The sequence below is a fragment of the Oenanthe melanoleuca genome, chromosome 1A (genome assembly GCF_029582105.1).
Source record: "Oenanthe melanoleuca isolate GR-GAL-2019-014 chromosome 1A, OMel1.0, whole genome shotgun sequence".
Classification (NCBI taxonomy): Eukaryota; Metazoa; Chordata; class Aves; order Passeriformes; family Muscicapidae; genus Oenanthe; species Oenanthe melanoleuca.
This window is the reverse complement of record NC_079334.1, coordinates 17,127,277-17,147,533: the sequence shown is the minus strand read 5'-3', so window position 1 is coordinate 17,147,533 and position 20,257 is coordinate 17,127,277. Positions and strand designations below refer to the sequence as shown.

Below are 20,257 nucleotides of genomic sequence, written 5' to 3'. Positions count from 1 at the left end.
CAGCCTGCGATCCCGCTGTCTGAGAGCTGTGGGAGACTTCTCTGTCCGTGCCCTTGGAGTGGAATGCCGTGCCCGCAGCACTCCTTCCGTTCCCTGGGGAAAACGCTCCATCCTGGGAAGGCTGGGAGGCCCTGGAGGCGCGGGCGCCTCGGCGAGGGGTGGTGGGAGGCTGTGGAGGAGCCTGCAGAGCAGCTGCCGGTCGCGTTTCCAACGTGTGCCCGTGTCCCCGCCGCGCAGGAACACGCACGCCCACGGCAGCCACTACAACCCCATCATGCAGCAGCCCACACTGCTGGCCAGCCACGTGGCCCTGCCCGCCGCCCAGCCCGTCAACGTGGGCGTCGCGCACGTCATGCGCCAGCCGCCCGCCGCCGCCTCCGCCAGGAAGAGCAAGCAGCACCAGTCGGCTCCACGGTGAGTGCCGGGCTCCAGCCCTCCAGGAGGGAGTCGAGGGTGTTTTGTACCAGCGAGTATCGTTTTGTGTGGGAGTTCGTGTCTGGAGAAGATGCAGAATGGGAGGCTTAGGCCCTGTTCATACCCTTTGTTAAGCCGCTTCAGTTCCCAGAGCCTTGTGGTCATGATGATATAAAAATGTGTCTGTATTCTTAGGTCAGTGTGGCCCAGTGCCCAGCTGCCACACCTTTTCTTCCCACATCATCTGGAAGAAGCACTCCTGACGTGCAGCATCTGCACCTCGAGGGGGCTGAATCTTCAGGAACACGCGCCTGATGTGTGCACACAAGATCTGCCCTTGCAAAAGCAATGGACAGTCTTTGGAGCTTTATTGCCACAGGGAGTGGAGCACTGGTGTGGCTTTAGGCCACCTGAGCTCTCTAATTCCTAGCATAGGTTGTTAGCCCGTCTTCAACAGTCCACACCAGCAACAGATACCCATTATTATACCCTGGCCTTACTATGATTATGACAGCATAAAACAGGGAGCATTTCATACAGATATCTCATACAGGGCAGTCCTTAGAATCTCTCAATAGGACCATTTGGCTCTGGAAGGAGGGGTCTGGGGTTCCTTGCACAGCTCGGATGGTAGGATGGTTGCAGTGCCTGTCTCAGCACTGAAATCTTGTTTAGAGGACAAGGCTGTTCAAGGTGTATGTGCATCTGCTTTAGAGAAGGTCCTCTGGGCTGTGCAACTATCATGCTTTTTTTTGCAGGGGAGAGAACCAAAATGAGTCACCATTTGTGCAGTGGCAAAAGCTCGAGCGTATGGTTTTCCTGGGTGACTGGACTGGTGCCAGAGGGGCTCTGAGTTCGCAACCAGTTTGACTCGAGTTAAGAGGCCACTATTTAAATCCTTCCCATTTATCTGCTCTCTAATGTTGGATTTACTTTGGGTGGGCTCCAGCTGTCTTAGTCTATTCATAACATAGAGAGGCAGCTCTGTCCCCAGCTAGCCAGGAAAAGAGAGTGCCTGTTGCAGCCAGTGTGCCTCAGTGTGCAGGGCCTCCCCTCTCCTGTCACTTCTAGGGTGGGGTGGCTGTGTCCAGGAGGAATGGGGCACTCTCAGAGCAAAGGGTTTCTACAGCATCATGGGCTGTGACTCTTCTTGTGCTAAATGAAGAGCCCTGCTCCTTTGGAGAGGAGGGTACTCCATGCTGCTCATTGGTATTCAGAAAGCACTTTGAATGCTACTGTGCAGCCATTTGTTATGCAAAAGAGCCTGTGTAAGTTGGTGTAGTGTGATATACTGCCAGGGTGACTTCCTTTTGATGGATGCCACCTATTCCTTTTGTTAGCTTTCGGGCCAGGCTGAACATGCAGCCCAGGCCCCACAGAAGAACAAAACCAGAACTTTGGGGTTTTCTTCCTTTTTGAATCTCCAGATGTTCTGCAATAGCAAAAAGAAACACAACCAAGAAAGGAAGTGTGGGAAATGAGTGAAATGGGCTTCAGTCAGTGTGCTTTGGTAAATAACCCCATCTGTAGACCAACACTGCACTGTTTGGCTGATAGTTTTGTGTTTGGATCCCTGATCCAAGTGGGCCTTTTCTGACTGGGCAGGCAGGGAAGCTGAAGTAGGAAGACTGGGAATGTTTCTCCACTGCGTAATAACTATATTGTTTATTTCTTTCTGATTTATATATCTGTTGTATGCTGCTTCGCAGCAGGAATGAAATTGAGTATATGTCCTCCCATCTGCCTGCTCTCATCCATGAGACACCACTGTCCTAGAGGATAAAGTATTGAGCAGGAAATGTTCATTGAAAAAGATTCTTAAAAAGCAATTCATTTCTGTTTAAAAAAGCAATTTTCCTGATAAGTGATTGTTGTTTTGCACAATAAATTCTAATTTTACCTGTAGTTTTTTCTGGCCAAAAAGAATCTGGTCATGACGCATCCATACAGGATACAGGAGGAAGGGATTATTGTTTGGATGGTTCTTCCTCCTGTGTCAGCCATACTGTGCCTGTCTTTGTTCTGTATGTCTGGGCTTTGTGGCTGGCCTTTACCTTCCCAGTGCAAACTCCTGAGAGGCAGCAGTTCTCATCTGGAAATTTCCAGGGAAAACAAATTTGAATTTTTTATTGAAAGAAACTGCTTTTCAGCCAATTATATGAGTAAGTCATGCAAGGCACTGTCTTCTTTGAAGAGTGGCTGTGCCAGTTTTGCAGTTTTCCTAGGCTCCGTAAATCAGCGCTGCTGAACCAGAGATGAGGACTCACCACCTGTGGATGCCGAGTTTTAACCAGCCAACGCTTCTCCCTGTTTGCAGCAATTCATCCACCTATGAGGTGTCGTCCTCGCAGTCCCTCAGCTCTCCGCAGCGGTCGAAGCGCGTGAAGGAGAACACGCCTCCGCGCTGTGCCATGGTGCACACCAGCCCCGCCTGCAGCAGCGCGCTCACCTGCGGCTGGGGCGAGGCGGCGGGCGGCGGGCGCGAGCGGCAGCGGCAGACCATCGTCATCCCCGACACCCCCAGCCCCGCCGTCAGCGTCATCACCATCAGCAGCGACACGGATGAGGAGGAGGAGCAGAAGCATGCGCCCACCAGGTGAGCAGCAGCTCTCTGCGTGCTCTTCTCCGCCTGCACAAGGAGGAGAGAGGGCATAGAAGTGCTGGGGCTGCTGTAGGGTTCCAGGAGCTGCCAGTTGGCGCCTCCTCAGCCAGGTTGTCTGATGTGTGAGGAAAATTACTGGCTGAGGACTCTTCAGATTCAGGTGATGTTCCCTTCTGTGCTGTGCATTTGCTGTGTGACCTTGGAGAAGTGCAGTAATCTCTCCATACCATAATCTCTCATCTATAAGAGCAAATACCAGTTTTCTCTATCTCTTTTTTGTGGAAAGACGACTTTAGATAGCTTGTGGTGATGAGCCTCGGTAAGTGAGGCATCTGTTTAAAACAAAGACAGAAAAAAGGGCTTGGAAGGAAGGGACCTTAAATTTGCCTTTTCTCTTTCTAAGTGATCCAGGCATCTGTAAAGAGCATTAAATAACGTCTTCCATCTGTTTCTTCCATATTTTCTTTACAAAGCTCTCAAAAACAGCAGTTCTGTCATAAATACTCAATAATGATAAATATATTGCAAGAGAGTTGCTCAATCTTGATTGTGTTGCCAAAATATCCTTGGACTGTAGTAAAAGTGGCAGAAACTGCTTTATGTCTGACTCTGCAGAGAAGCATAGATGAGGCTAGAAAGTGGAGGCTGAATTTGCTCCTTAGAAAATTAACTCATCCAAATGAACAGCATGGCCCAGGACTGCTGCCACTGCCTTTGTGGATAAGAAAGGACTTAATTTTGTAGGACTGTTCTTTCAGCACCTTTCATCACATGCAAGAACTCTGGGTTTCCCATCTGATGCCAGTCACAAGACATCGCTCTGCTTTATAAGATGTAGAGAAGTACCTTTGCAAACAGCTGAATAATTATACCGTATCTATATTGATAACTGAGATAGGAAACTTTTAACCTTATCCTTCCAGTGTTGTTGAGAGAGGATTATTTTTTTTACTTATTTAGAACACACTCCATGGCAGATTTTCCTTTAATCACCAAAGATACCTCTCTGTATCTCTGCATCTTTGCAGTATGGTGATAAGTGAAGCCTGAAAATGTGCACAGAACAGATGAGACACATTTGGCCTCCAGGAGCTAAAAATCTGTAAAGAAAAGCTATATGATTCAGGCTTCCAGGCTGGAATTTCAACATGCTACCACTGCTTCCCATTCCTCTCTCCGTGCTCATGAACTCCACTGAGCAGCAAGAGTGCCTTTTAAAGTCAACCTTGCTATGAATGCAGTGGTTCACAGGACAGTGTAACATATTTCACTTTAAAAATAAAAAAAAAAAATTTAAATTGCCACAACATTCTTTGCTTGGATGGGGGAAGAAACCATTTTTCCAGAAAGAGTTACATGAAGACCAGTGTGAGAGTCAGGGGCACTATAAATAAGGATCCCCTACTTCCAGGGCTCTTATGGGAAAGGAAGGGCAAGACAAAAGACATGCTGAAAACTCAAGGGTCATGGGAGCTCTTTTAGAACATGTTTACCCATGGTGCTGATTCCAGGCTTTGGGACATTATGTTCAAATTCTTAATCTTACCATCTGGGTGTCATTCTTGGGTCCAGAGAGGGGTGAAGGAAAGAGCTGGGATACTGCAGGCACTTCAGCCAATGGTTGTCTGCTCTGCTTCAGCTTTGCTGCCATCTGACCAGTTTCTTTACTCAGCACCTCTCCAGAAAGACAGACAGAACAAGTTCAGGAACATGTCTGGAAACTGATTTGGGAGTTTGAGGTATTAAAAGATTTGGGTCTGCTGAAGGGCTTGGAAAGTTTTCCTGGGAGCCAGACATACATAAACAAAGTGGCTTTGATATGACTAAAGCATGTTCCGGACACATTCCTGCCTGGGATCAGATCCCTGGCTACTTTTTGTATCCATATGGCATATCTATAGAGTGCCAGGGTGCCAGCATTCCAGAAAGGCCAGAGCTTAAAAGATAGATGTAATTTCTGGGCCATTTAGAGACATTCTGCATGGATACAAGTGAGTTAAGTTGCCTGTGCAGATGTAACCAGAACAAATGGAGAATTAGAGGTAGAGACACAGGTGGAAAACAGTGTGGCCAGAATGAGAATTTTTTTGGTTAAAGTCTCCAGGAGAGCAAAATTAATTTGCTCAGTATCTTTTGACGTGGGCAGATGTAAGACCAGGTTCTCAGCTGGAGTGAGAGTGTAGCTTCCAGTCAAGGAAGCTGTATCAGCATTTAATGCCAGTGGACTTTGTCCCTGCTGGAGTTGAAATCTTTCTCATTGAACGTTTGTCTCATTCAGGAAAATGCCTCTAAGTTTTCTTACTTGCCTATTTTTTTGGCTCCAAGAAAAATGGGAATGACAGTGAAGTATGTACTTAATGTAATCAGGGCCTAAAGGTTCAGGATCTGAGTTGAAAATGAAACCATGCAAAGAATGCATTGTCTGGCTCATATATGCAAATATTACCATATTGGGCAATAGCTGTGGTGTGGGGGTGAAAAATAAGGAATCACTTGAAACGTGCTACTTTTCACATCCTTTTTCTAGGTTAGAATATAGAAATCAAATAGTATTTGACAGATCAAAGGTAATTGCCTGATCACATCTTATTGATAAGAGTGGTAACATTGCATTACCTTCAGTGTCATTGAATCAGCTCCTGAATTTGCTACAGCACTTCCTTCTTTTACCTCTTACAGGGCTAGAAATTGCCCTTTGACCCATAAGACCAGAAATGTTTATTTTATTGATTCCTCAGTGAAGAGAGGTTGGTTGTGAGAAGTAGTAGATCCTTTGACAGTGGAAGAGTTTGTCAGTCTCAGTTTAAGAAGTACTGGTAATGTTGCTAAAATATGATACTGCTGATGCAGTAAAGGAGCCCTACAGCTTGGATTTACTCAGACAGAAAAGTCTTTCTGTAATACCAGAGCAGTAGAGAAAGCTTTTCTCATACAGAGAATGCACATTTTTTGTTGGTGAAAGAAAAATCTGAAAAACTGTGATGTGGGTAGGATTTTCCTTTTCTTACTGAAGGGTAGGAAGTATTATGTGTTTATGAGATACCATGTGATGAGGAAGGCAGGGCAGCACATTGCTCGTTTTGCACTGTTGGTGAGTGTAGCTTGGTGTCATCTTTATAAAATCAATACTCATCTGGAAATGTCAGGCTCCTGTTGGGTAGGGGTGCTGGGGAGGTGGTGTGAGATGAGCTCTGGAGGACCTGCTTGGTGGAACCTTGTCAAAGGGGGCCATCTACTGGGCCCCAGCCCCATGCCTAAGGCACAGTCACCGAGGAGGAACCTCAGCTACAGTTCAGCAGAGATGGCCAGAGATTTTTCAGGGGGCAAATTCCTGACTAGGAAAGTCAGTTTGTCAAAAACAGGGTGTTTTTGCTGGCTACAGGGAGTTTTTTCTAGTAATACCCTCAACACAGTGAAATCTGGTAGAGTTTCAAAACTGCAAAAAGTTTTGACCTTTGTTTAAGGGAGGAAAGTTCCAGGGAATTAATTAACTAAGTAGAAGACTTCTCATTTCTGGTTTAATGGAGGATTTTGTTCCTTCAAAATGTAAGCAAATAATTGAAAATTTAAATTGAAATGGTCAAAATAAAAAGGGAACATTTTTACCAAATGGACCTGTTTTTACCCAGTTTCTGCTGTTCACAAAGTTTTGCATGTGATATTTTTTCCCATAGAACAGCAGGGGAAAAATAGCTTATAAAGAGCATTATAAGAACAGGATACAGTTTTGTCACCCTTTTTGTTTAATGAGCTTGTACACTCTCAGCTCAAAATGCTTTACAGGGAGATTTCATAGGGCAAAGAGACTTTCAGTGCTATGCTGTAAGATTATAACTCCAACTATTATTTATTCTGAATGAAAGATACTAGGTGTAACCATTACTTGTAAAGCACTGTGAAGAGACAGAAAGCAGATTGATATTTATTTTTTAAAATTTACTCCTTTTTAGTTTCTCTTGCTCCTTTGTACTTGCTCTTGCAAGAAAGTCTGGTGGACAGAGCAGCTGCTTGATAGTGCAAGTGCAGTCACAGTGGTCAGAGCACACACTCGGCGAGTAGCACGTAGTAGGGGTTAACTACTCCCCAGCAGGCAGCTTCACCTGCTGCACTGGTTTAAATGTAAATCCTCCTTTGATTAAATATTTCTGAAGCTTACAAGTGGAGAGAAAGCAAGAGCTGAGACACAGAACAGAGAGGCACAAAGGCACCTTGAAACTGTGGCAGGGAGGGAGGGCACACAAGGTCCTGGGGAGGAATGCACTGGGATGCAGTAGTGGTCCAGTGAGGGATATTTCTGCATCCATGCATTGCAGAGCATGGAAGGAGGAAGGGGTGGAAAGAAGGGCAGTGGACGTGGCTGTTGTGACATGCCCAGATGGCTTCGCCTCCAAGCACTGAGTGCAGCAGCCAAGGAAAACATGACTCTCCTTGCAACAATACAATGATGGCCTTCAGCTGGGTAGTTTTGGGGATGCTTCCAAAGAGGCAGGAGAGCCCCTCAGTTCCCCGCTGCCTCTGCTGGTGTCATAGGTAACATCTCTCCAGCTTGGTTTTCCATGGGATTCTGATAGTAATCACTGTATCTCTGGACAAGGCACACTGACCGCTGTTGTGTTGGCATACTGAGGAACTGCCTCACTGTCTGTCTTCACTGGCACAAAATCCTTGTGGGCTCGTGGGGTTTTCTTCTCCCCCTTAAGATGGGAAGCTCTGTGGTGTAGTCTGTGTGTCTCACCTCTGTAACACAGCGTAAGCTGGTGCAAGTTTTTATTCATCTTGTTCACGTCGTGGTGCAGCAGTGGTGGAGCCCACTTCAGAAGGCTTACACACAGAAATTGCTGGCAGGCACAAACCAGGTGTTTTTGTCAACTTGCTGATGTGAATGTGTGAGGGGCAAAACACCATTTGTAATTCTCTTTTGACATCTAGCCTATTGTGGCTGTGTTCTGCTGTGCATAGTAATGCACTGACTCTGCATAGCAATACATTGACTAAGCACAGTCATTTGGTTAAAGGACTGCTGCCTTCCATCTCCAAAACACACCACATGCAGCTAATACTTAAAATTACTGAGAGAGACAGTAGCTCTGTCAGCAGACCTTCAGCAGCAGGACCTTTACAACCTGGTAAGCAATTCAGTTTATATGACTTAAATAGCAATGAGACGTGCTGTATAGCCTCATAAAATGGCCTCAGTGTAGTACTTGATAAGTATTTCTTACCATCACAAATTCACAAAGAAGGTGAGAGCAGATTAACAGGTCAGGATGGAGGTGTAGCTGAAGAGAAGGGGGCACATTCCCAACACTGAGCTATGCACGGCATAAGATTTCAACATGAGGAGACTGATTGCAGGTGTGGTGTGAGTTTTTGTTGGCTGACTCCACGCCTTCCTAGAATAGGTGGATTATTTTGAAGCAGCAAAGTAAAAGGATTGCATGTTATTAAGTTTTCAGAGACCTAGAACAGAGTTTTTGCAATGTGAGGTAAAGCTAACATGCCATGGTGTATATGCACACCAGTTCAAAGGTACAGTTGTGCTATGGCTGCCTTCATCCCCAAACTTGAAGGCCAAGTTGGTGACCTTGAGAGCTAAAAGACTCTGTTGCTACCGTGTCAGCAGCACTGAAAGGTTTGTAGCTCTTGGAGTGCACTGAAGAATTGCTCCCACTGGACACCATTTGGTTTTTCTGTAATTCTGCTGTAACTCAAGGTATTCAGGGAAGAAAAGATCCTGTTCCTGCAATGCTGCTGCATATCAGGCTTTTGAGTTGGGCCTTCAGCAAATAAAAATCCTCTCAAGTTGTATTGTTGTTACAGGAGTTGTTGTCTCTGTCCTTGTCTTTGGCCATTGAGGTGGATTCAACATTGTTTTAACAGCTAGTTCAGCATCTTCCTTTCCTTAATTTCCACTTTTTGTTCTCAACATCTGTCTTCAGCACCTTTCCATTAACAGTATCTCAGATGACTACCTTAGTGTCTTGCAGGCTGCCTGTGCACAAACTGTCTTCCTTCCCTTTCCTCTATGAGGCTTCTCCTTGCTGGAGGGAATAGGGACCCACATCCATCTCTGCTGGTCACTCACGAGGGTGGTATATGTTAGAGAACCATCTCCAAGACCTGCTTCTGCTTAAAAGGCATGGTCTTCTCTGCATCTGCACATTGGACGACATGAACTGTTTTGGGTCCAAGTTTGAGGATAAGCTCTTTAGGACCAGGTGGGAATGGGATGCTACTCATAAACTAATAAACGTACAAAGCAATGATTATTTTATCTGCTGTTCCAAAAGCGGGGGACTCAAACCCTGGCAGTAAGGGTTAAAAAGTCTACCTGGCTCAGTGCTTTTCATTCTGTATAGATGGATTTGCTGCCATTTCACCAGTCCTCCCCCCTCCCTCCTCTGGAGAATTAAAATACACCTCCCCACATAATGCAGGCAGGCATGCCAGCTGCCCAGGAGCACAGACCATCTCCTCAAACTACTGAATCACGTTTCTGCTGCTTCTGTGCATGCAGGAGGGAAAGCAATTACCAGACTTGGAGAGAGCTTAATAGGAAGGGGGCAAGACTTTTAATAGTATTTTTCTGTGTGAGCACTAACATCCCCAAAAGTTGTGGCTGAGTTATAGGAATACAGTAGGCTTGCTGGGTAGGCAAGTGCTGTGTCAACAGGTAAAAGCTCTCAGTCCTGATAGTTTGTGTGCAGGGAAGATGATCCATCAGCCTGGGTTTCACACAGATGACTCCTGGGTTACTGCAAAGTGGGAAGAGCAGCTGAGAGGAAGCTGGAAGGGAGAAAGCTCCTAGCCACCAAGAAGACTTTGAGTAGGGGGAATGCTAACTGCTGGGCTGAATTTTCAGAAGCCTCCATTTTGAATGAAGTGTGTCTTTAAGCCTGTGAATCAACTGATTTTCAGCATGAGTTGGGCCTTTGATGTTTTTGAAATTCCCACCCTTAATCTCTGGGGCGGGCTCTGGTACAACAGGTGCTGAGCTCTGGGCATGTGTGATTAGTCCAGACTGACTTGTCTGCCTGCTGTAACATTGACCACAGTTGTTACCTTTCCAAGACATAGAAATCAAGCTGCTTTCAGTGGCACTCCTTGTGTGCTTGAAATGATGCAGCCTGCTGAATCAGATGGGCCCTAATCCTGCAAATATTTACCCATTGGCTTTAGCTCTGTTACAGGAATAGCACAGTTGACTTTGGGAAATGACATGTATTAGCAGTGCTGAGCACTTGCATAAGGCCTGGCAGGACCATAGCTCTGGTCCTTTTCAGATTCCCATCCATGAAATGAGTTAATACCCTGATATGGTCCCTTTCTCTGGAAAGATTTGGGTTTGGGGTCACTTACTTATTTAATCAAATAGTTACAATTGAATTTTTTATTATAACCAAGGAGTCTTAACACTTTGAAGAAGAAAACCTCTCATGGTCCCTGCTTTGACAAGCCCTCAATCAAACTGGTGAAAAATATCCACATACTAAAACAATAAATAGCACAGATTACACAGAAAATTACCCTTCCAGTTCTACAGCTCAACCTTCTCATGTCAATTGCCAGCTGAGAGCAAGTATTTCCAGTTCAGCAGCTCAGCTACTTAGATCAGGAAAGGACTGTAAAAGAACAGTTAGACCTTATCAGTTGTCAGAAAACTCTTTAGTGACTTGATTTTTCTTTATAAAATGTAATAACTGTCAGAGATAAAGAATATATCTCTCTTCCCAACTGGCAGCCAAGGGTAGCTGCAAAGGGCAAGCAGCGTGGATACTCATAAATGTGTGATTACAGGCCTTTCTACTGATGGAGAGGGGAATATTGATGCAATATTAGTCACTTTTATTGGCTTAATATTCTTCTTTCATAGCAGCATATCCAAACTGCTACATCTTTCTTCACACACAATCATTGTCCATCTAAGATGCACTGCTGCTCTGTTTCTAATCCAGCGCTCCCTAGCTCCTTGTGAAAAGCCAGAATATGAGTGTTTGCAGTTGTACATTTTCCCTGTCGGTCCTTCCCTGTCCCTGGAAGGATTGCTTTCCAATTGTTGTGCAATAGCTCCCTCTACTTCCCTATTATCTGCCCCGTTTCAAGTGACAATCTTTTAGGATGGCAGAGGCCTCTCTAAACCTGTTTTTCACTGTGGGTAGAACCATGTGGTCTTTTGTCCTCCTCGAGGCACACCAGGATCCTGTGATGATAGCCCAGGGAAATTCTGTGTGATGGGAACTTGTTTGTGAATGCAGCAACCCAAGGTGTTCTTTGAAGGGAAAAGAAAACAGATTTTCAACCCTGAGTCCTGGGATATGGGTGGTGAGTTACAGTTTGTGAATGCTGACAGAGAGACTTTGGGTTGGGCAAGTTGAAGGGAACCCACCATTGCTCCTTTAGGACTGAAAAGTAAATAAGGCAAGCAATGTCCTTGGAAATAAACTGTTCTCAGTGCCTGTTCCACCTTCCTTTGGGCAAGAAGTGATGATGAGACCAGGGAAAAAACAGCTCCATCACAAACTGAGACCAGATTAATCAGATGTTCCCTGGACTGGGCTAGCCAGACCGAAAGACTGGACAGGACGCTCCATGGGAAAGAGATCTCTCTCTGTTTAAAGTGCACACTCATGAAGTTAAGATTCCCTTTCTCCATGGCATCTCTGTTCCTGTTGGGGCTGTTTCCACCATTAAGCCTAATTACTTAGCTTTTTATGTGCTATCCATTTCTTTTCATCATTTAAAAAACTTCAGTTGCCATAACAACATAATGCAATCAGTGAAACATAACAGCTATTTTCTGTAGTCAAGGTCTGTGCACTGTCAAGGATGTGAGCCATTTAAGCAAATATTCACCATCCCCCTTCCTCCCTCCTCTTTCTCACTCTCTCTTTTTCTCCCTAAACAAGCTCATAACAGGAAGGAGAAACCATGAGGAATAATTAGACACAATAGCAGAGCAAATCCCAATCGTACTCATGCAGTCTAGTCTAATGAACTTCCAGCACTAATCTTGGAAGTGTTGATGTGCCTTTTTAATCACTTTTTTGATGTCATAGATAGATTAGTTGCAGCAGGACCTTGATAGTCTACACTAGAGTCGGGAGACCCAGAGCCTGTTCAGAGAAAGGGAAGAAAATCAAAAGCATTACATACTTAGTTCATTTCTTTCTCATTTGTTCCTTATTTTCAAATGCTTATTGAGAATATATGTCTATTGTACCATATTAGTAAATAGAATGGTGTGTGTTTTGTAGATTAATGGAATTTAAGCATGAAAAGTCATAGCATCTATTATTAAATCATTGCTGAAAGGCTGGGAGAAACCACCACGTTTTTGTGTGGGTGGTGAGACTTGCAACAAAGCATAGTATAATTGCTGGGCCTCTATTGCACACATACATAAAAAGCAGTGTGAAAATAAATCTGGCAGTCTGGTTCAGTGCTATTCTAAGCAGTGTGAATATAAGATCTATCCACAATGTCTTACTCACTCCTTGACCTCCATGAAGCTTTCCTGGAATAGTAACAAGGGAGTTTTGAAGCCCGGGATTTGGCTTAAGCAGCCTCTCTCTGGCGGAGGACTGAAGGCTGTGCTTTGCCCTTACGGAGCTCGTCTGCCACGGGCAGAGCCTTCTAATGGTGTCGAGTCAGTCATGGCTTGTTGACTCTTTCCACTTTCCTGCTTGTGTTGCAGCACCTTGTCCAAGCAAAGGAAGAACGTCATCAGCTGTGTCACTGTGCATGACTCCCCCTACTCCGATTCCTCCAGCAACAACAGCCCTTACGCCGTGCAACATCGCACAGGGCAGAATAATGGGAACAGCTACGACACCAAAGGGGTTCCAGAGACTCACTGCAGTGGGAACCCCCGAACGATCATCGTGCCACCACTGAAAACCCAGGCCAGTGAGGTGTTGGTAGAGTGCGATAGCCTGGCACCAGGTAAATTGCACCTCTTCCGTCAAGAAAATTAGTAAGAAATAAATGATTTATCTTGGAAGAATCTCATTGTTCAGTTTCATTTTGTTTGTTTGGTTTGTTTTCCAAAGAAACTGTGCTCCTGCACTTCTCTCAAGAATCACATCTGTTCTTGGTAGCCATATTGCATTATTTATGTACCCTGGTTCACTCAGGAGTTGTGGGGCAAGTGTCGGTCCCAGTTAGTTCTGTACAAACCCAAGAACTGAATGCAGCCTTTAGGTCATCATTTGACATGAAAGGCACCCAAATACAAGTGTGAACCTTTGCTGCCTTGCCTTTCCATAGGCTTTCTTTAAAATGGGTAGGAGATTGAAAACGTGAGTTTTCATTCAAACTTGTTGACGTTTCTGGGAAGAACGTTTCCCCAGGGTCTTCATTGTGGACTGATGAGGTTTGCTCATCCAGAACCTCTGCAATGCTAGACAGTGTGATGTGTTGAAAAGGGCTTTATGGTGGAAGTCTGGCCCGAAGCACTTGGCTTTGAGCTACTTGGCAGTCACTGTTTTGGATGCACTGCTGGTGAACACAAAGGCTCGAAGGGTGAGCTCCCCACCAGCTCCTGCTCCCTCCCTTCCCACTCACCTGATGTTAGGCAAGCCAGGGCTTTTCCAGGCTGTGCACACTGTACTTTCCTTCCTCTCCCTGGGATTTGTACCTGCGTTGTACTGTTCTGCTGGCAGAACATTGTCTCATGGTTCTGAAGGATCTGCAAAGCCTGCTCCAGACGTGCTTTGGGTCCAGTTAATCGGGTCTGTTTGTCTGTCTCTAGGATAACAGGCTGGTCGTGTATATCAAGCCATGCTGAGGTATTCTGTTAATTGAGAGAAACAGTTTTCTTAACCTGCTTCTGTTGTATGTCTCCTCCCAAAAGCCACTCTGGAGGAGACTCGGTGAGGAAAAGGTAGGGTGAGCAATTAAACAATGTCATGTAAGCTACAAATGTGTTTCCTTTCCTGGCACAGTCACCACCAGTCACCACTCATCCTCCTACAAGTCCAAGTCCTCCAGCACCGTGACCTCCACCAGCGGTCACTCTTCAGGGAGCTCGTCTGGAGCCGTTGCCTATAGGCAGCAGCGACCAGGAGCACATTTCCAGCAGCAGCAGCCTCTTAATCTAAGTCAGGTAAGTCAACCAAGACTGATTTTGGTGGTGCATCATCCAGCTATTACACTCCTCCTTCATGGGCTGTCCTTTTCCAGTCTAGTGACAGTTGGACCCCATTTTGAGGTTGATCAGCTTGTTTCTATTTGACTGCAGACCTTCATCTTCCACTCAGGCAGCAGATCACATTTCTGAGTGGGCTGGGGGTACTCTTCCTGTGTATTCTGAAGTCTGAGGGTCTAATAGTGTGAGTGAAAATAATATGAGAGGGGTAATACAGTGGCTTAGCCACAAAGGAGTGGAGCGGGAGCATGTAGGAAGGACTGAATTCTTCTTAGCTGTAAGTAACTGTGGGGAGAATATCTTCCAAGTGAAGAGAATGCATGAGCCTGGCTGTGGGACTGGGAGACAAGTCCCCATCAGGTGGGACGAGGCAAACCAGAGCCTTTGTGTGTATATAGGTGACCTCATGTAATGAGTTTGGTCCTGTGATCACATCCTGTGATAAAGCTGGGCTGAGATTTGGACAAATCCCATTTCTTGGCAGCATGCAGTTCTTGAGATGTTTCCCAATCTGTAATCAGAACTCCCAGGGAGCTCCCCAGGAAATAATGCCCTTTTCACATCCTGCACCTGGGGCCTTTCTCTTCCCTGAGGTGAGTTGAGAAGAATAGGGAAGTTACAGCTCACTTACCAGTGTTTCAAGAGGAGAAAGTCTGGAGAGCTCGGAGGACAGTGCTGGTATGCATCCAGAGCTGGATATAAGCAGAACTGGTTTTTAAAAAGAAAAATAACTTGGTGGAGAAGAATGTCTGTTCTTCTTCAATATGCAGAGGAAATTTAAAAATGTGAACGAATTTGAAATAAAAGTGTGTGAAAATGGAGGAAATGGTCAAGATGCTTTTTGCAAGAGCTGGGGAGAAGTGTGGGTACCATATTTCCACAATAACAGCACAAAGAGTGCTTCCAAAAAGGATGAAAAGGTTTGGAAGAGTAGAAGGAAATAGCATGGAGCATTTTCCTTCTTGTCTTCTAATTCCTGCTTTATTGGTAATTTAATACTCTGACTACAGATGACTGGGAAAACTCACGTTTTTGTGCAATGCAAGAAAACAACTTAGAAAATCCCTGGGAAAAAAAGCACATTGGTCCTATCCCACTGCTAGAAATTTCCTGTGCTCAAGTAATTTTCACTGATGACAGTGAGGGCACCAGGCACCTGCAGGATCTTGTCAAGCTGAAGGTTCTCTCTTTAAAAAATAATATGGTTATTCTTACTAACCAAGAAAATCATTAACTACAAATACCCAAACTGAGCAAAAATAAATTGCCTGTTCCAGGCATAGTTGGGCAATTTCATTCCCCTGAGCTATCTGTGCACCACAATTTGTCATCAGAGAGTTCTCTAACAAAAACCACTTGTTGCCTGAGCAACTGGACTCAAGGAAGATGTTCTTGGGAGCTGGGCGTCCAAGGTTGTATCTTTGGTAGCTGTGTCAGCAGGTTGTAGCTCAGACTGGGGGACTTGCTGACCTTCTGGGGTCATTTTGGTCAATGTATGAAACTGCAGGGTCTTCCGAGGCTTGTGAGGGACCCACTGCCGTCACTCTTTTCCAAGGGACGACTGGTGGTGCTGAGGGTGTCGGGAGAAGCTCAGGAGACTCTCCTGAGGTTATCCTGGTGTTGCAGGGAGGCTCCCAGACACTACTGAGGAGGTAAAGAGCCATCTCTTGTCTTGTAACTGCCTGTCACTGTTGCTGTCTTTATCCAGGGCCAGCAGCACATCTCGACTGACCGCGCAGGGAGTCACCGGAGACAGCAAGCCTACATCACTCCAACGATAGCTCAGGCCCCGTACTCTTTCCCGCACAATAGCCCCAGCCACGGCACCGTTCATCCCCACCTGGCCGCGGCTGCCGCTGCTCACCTGCCCACCCAGCCCCACCTGTACACATACACCGCCCCCGCCGCCCTGGGCTCCACGGGCACCGTCGCGCACCTGGTGGCCTCACAAGGCTCCGCCCGGCACGCGGTGCAGCACACCACCTACCCCGCCAGCATCGTCCACCAGGTGCCCGTCAGCATGGGCCCGCGCGTCCTGCCCTCGCCCACCATCCACCCGAGCCAGTACCAGGCTCAGTTTGCCCATCAGACCTATATCAGTGCTTCTCCAGCCTCCACAGTCTACACTGGATACCCACTGAGCCCCACCAAGGTCAACCAGTACCCTTACATCTAAACACTGGAATAAAGAGTGAGAGACGCACCCATCCCGGGGGGAGTGAGGCAGCCGCTTTTGTATTGAAGAACATGACAAACTAACAATGCAATGGGAGGCTCGTGTGAAACTTGAACGAAGGAGACTTTAGGAAGAAAAGAAAAAGAGGAAAGAAGGGGGAAAATCAATTCTACAGTTTTTATTTAAAAAAAAAAAAAAAAGAAAATGGAAAAAAGAACAGAAAAAAAAAAATAAACCACAAAAAAACAACCATTCTGCACCAAACTAGAGGGAAAGAGAGAAGGAGAAGGACCCTCCAGCGGGTCCTGTCTTTTGAAGAACTTCACCAACAGACTTTTAAAGGTTATTTTCATCCAATAGTGAGCTACATTTAGAAATTTGTTGTCCAGAATACCTAAAATGAAATCCATTAGGTTTTTAATCCTGTAGGTATATGGATTAGGGATTTATCCAGCATTTCAAAGGATTTATACAGCAGTTTTTGTATCCCAAAGTATACATAGGTTTGGGGGGATTTTTAACGGAAAAAGAAAGTGTGTAAGGGAGGCTGAGGGTGGAAGACAAAACATTATCCCAGTGCTCTAAATTTGGATCTAACACTGCTACACTTAATCACACCTGGGCAGAACAGGCCATGCAGCACTGGTTGAGAGCAATGGGGGTATTTCTCCCTCTTCTTGAACACACTGGATAAATCCCTGAGAAATGCTATTCCTAAACAAGATCTCTAATAATGTATGTTGGATTTCAGTTGCTTTTTTTTTCAGTTGTTTGTTTTGTTTTGGTTTGGTTTGGGTTTTTTTAAGTGTTCCTTTTCAATCCCTAGCCACTTTAGTATAGGAGGAGACATTTTAGCTGCCCCCAACCCCCTGCCCCTAGCCCCGGTAGAATGTAGCACTATACAGGTCATACCCCTTTTTACACTTTTGTGTTGAACTTCAACGATACCAATAGACTATTCCTCAATGTGATTGCACAAAGAAAAGTGATATAACATAGGCATGTAACAATGTGATTGTCCAGGTGTGTGTGTGTGCGTGTGTGTGTGTGAGTGCAGATGCTGCCTTCTCTCTGTGGTGTGTTCCTCGGCACAGCCATTACAACTGTCACAGTCTTAGTTTTACATCATTCCCTCGTAGTGCCTTACCAAACTACAGACGCGGTTTAAGGGTTTACTTCCACTGGTACTCCTAGAAACTGACTGAGGCTAGTTGGAATTTACTCTCAGCTCTTTTTCTTTCTCTTTCTTCTTCTTCTTCTTTTTTTTGGGTTGTTACTGCCGATTTTCTCCTGCTGGTGGTGCTGGGTTTTTTTCCCACATCGTCAATCGTAGCTCACTTGGCGAGGTGTTGGGGAGGCTCGTTGGGGTCAGAAGTGCATATAACTGGGTGTTTTGTCAAGCACTGGATGGGATGGAAGCAACCAGGTCAACTGTGAGGACCCAGAGGGTCTGGGGACTCATTTGTGGACTGGTCTGTTTCTGTCCTGTTGAAATAGAAGGTTTCCTCCCTGGAAACTGAATTCTCATTCTGCTGTTTGCTGATGTTCTCGATGGAGTGGGAGGATAGTGTCCTCCCTCATCATCAGGTTGTCCTGGTCATGTGTCTGAAATGGGAACAAAAATTTAGTCCTTGATGGGGGAAACAGTAGTTGTTGCCAACATCTCTCACTGTGTCTGTTGATGAGAAAGGGTCAGGAAAGGACTGGAGTCCCAAAGCAAGCATGAGAAAATCCAGCTGAGAGAGTCAATCTCAGGTTTCGTAGGTGAAAAGAGTATTGTAATACATAGAGCCTTACCCACTCTAACATAGCTGTGACACTGTGTGCCTCCCCTGCTCTCTTTTCACCTACACCCCGAAAAACTGCCTGCAGTGGTAGAGTGACCCTGGAACTGGAGAGTAGGTTGGTCCTCCACACCAAGGAATGCTACATGGTCGTTTTGTTTTCCAACAGTTTCTAAAGAGAGCCTTTCCTGTCATTGGTTTGGTTCAGCGGGGAGTTTCCCTGGTCATGGCACTTGCACTGGTGCATCAGTACCATCATGCCTGTGGATGTCCTGAGGAGGAAGGAGAGAAAGGAGTTTGGTAGAACGTTTCCATGAAAGCTGAAGTCTATGGGGCTGCTCAGTTCAACTCGTACATTTCCTTGTAACTAGAGCATGAAGTAGTCAGGTGTTTTGCAAGATGCTGGAAAATAGCAGGTTTGTTGGCAGGGTGGTGAGGGATGGGTTCCCTGAGTGGCAGTGAGGAAGAAGGCTCTCTCAGGTTGGAAAAGCTGACAGAAAGACAAGCACAAATGTATTGTTTTGCGGTAAGTGCTTGGCTGGCCTGGAAGATGAAGGGATCCTGCTATGCATAGGCTGTTCAACAAGGCTATTGTCTTCTGGCAAACCACCAAATAACCATCCTGGTTGCCAGCTCTGGTTCCTGGGCTACTCTTGCAGTTTTCTTCTCCTGCCTGTCCTTCATTCCAGCTCAATATACTGTAGATGAGGATGCAATCTCCCAGCAGCCTATGCACCTTACCCCCGCTCTTCTTTTGGAAAGACATGACCCCTTTCATCTGAGGCAGGAAAATAAAGCCCTGCTCTCTCTCTTGCATTCCTCTCCTCTCTCACCAGTTTGGGAGCGAGAGTGTCATGCTGCTTACGTCATGAAAAGGAAAGATAATGTTATTTTATTGTATGGTTGTTATGATTATGATTATTATTTTATTATTATTATATTTTACTCTGGGTTTTAATTGCACACGCATTCCTTAAACTTTGTGGGGTTTTTTTTCTCTTATTGTTGTTATTGTTGTTAATTTTATTTCTCTTCATCAGTGGCATTGGAAGGGTTACTGTGATTGTGAGAACTGCAGGAGGAAGGAGAAACGAGATTATTCCGATGATGAAAACTCTGCCACTAGTCTGGGGGAGTGGGACTGCTCAGTGAGAGTGGTTATAGCCTTGAGAAACAGGAGTTATCCTCTGGGTCACATCTGCATTTCAGAATAAGTCCAGAAACATTCATTCAGAGGTCAACACCTGACAGCAGCTAACATAATGATCTGTCAGGAGAGCTGAATCAAAGGCAGGTAAGGACCTTGGTGCCCCAGGGTCCAGCTTACCATCCCTTAGTTTGAAAGGATGTTTATATAATATTAAGACTTATTTATGCTCCAAGCCAAGATCATTGAGCCCTTGTGAAGAACACAAGGCCACACTACATATTAAGGGTTTGGTTTTCCTAAAGGAGGACACAGATGGATGGCTCTCCAGAAACAGGGCTATTGAAGGAGCTGCAGTAGAGCCACAAGAGTGGGTCTCAGTCCCATCACTGGATAAAGCACACTGGCACACACAGATGGAAATAGCTAGGTAAAGCATGGCTGCAGACAGGGCCCTGTTCCTCCTCTCCTCTTGCACTCTCAATCAGGTGTCCACAGGCCAGGATGCTTGGTTTGATTTTTTTGTTTGTTAGTTCCTGATGTAGATTTTCCCTTCTTTTACAATTATGTGTTATAGAGTTCTGTTATGCAGTTCTGGTTGCTACAGGTTAGGTACTTACGATTTGATTTGCATCCCCTGCTCTTTTAGAATAGGGGGAAAGCAATGACTGAATTTAAATTCCATCATAAATTATAGAACTTCAGCAGAAACAAAAGTTAACTTGACTGCTTTGCTAAAGAAATTCAAGTTAAATACTTGTTTATATGCTCCTCTGGCCTAAGATTAGCAAAGCATGGAAGATTGCAGTCTCAATCACAGAAATGTTTTACTTCTATTAATTGCATTTTCCCTGTGTACCCATCTGGCCTGCTCTCCCACATGGGCTCAGATCTGATCTGGAGGGGTATTTGGCAGTGGACCTGTTACAACAGCACAGGCTGGCAGAGAGAAGAGTTATGTCAGAGGAGCCACCTTTCACATTGTCTA

At 45.4% G+C, this 20,257-nt stretch overlaps 1 protein-coding gene across 3 annotated transcripts in view; it reads left to right on the top strand.

Annotated features, from left to right (window-relative positions):
- The window catches only part of HIPK2 (homeodomain interacting protein kinase 2), a 125,965-nt gene extending 108,877 nt beyond the window's left edge, over positions 1-17,088 (top strand). For 2 of the 3 annotated variants that reach the window (XM_056482548.1, XM_056482547.1), the window contains exons 11-15: positions 238-414; positions 2,732-3,010; positions 12,711-12,958; positions 13,960-14,120; positions 15,871-17,088. In XM_056482548.1, coding sequence (XP_056338523.1) covers positions 238-414; positions 2,732-3,010; positions 12,711-12,958; positions 13,960-14,120; positions 15,871-16,338 — 1,333 coding nt within the window. In that variant the 3' untranslated portion in view covers positions 16,339-17,088. Of the gene's footprint in view, positions 1-237; positions 415-2,731; positions 3,011-12,710; positions 13,020-13,959; positions 14,121-15,870 lie in introns of those variants that run through there. The other variant, XM_056482549.1, reaches the window with a different exon arrangement.
- Positions 17,089-20,257: the final 3,169 nt, after the last annotated feature.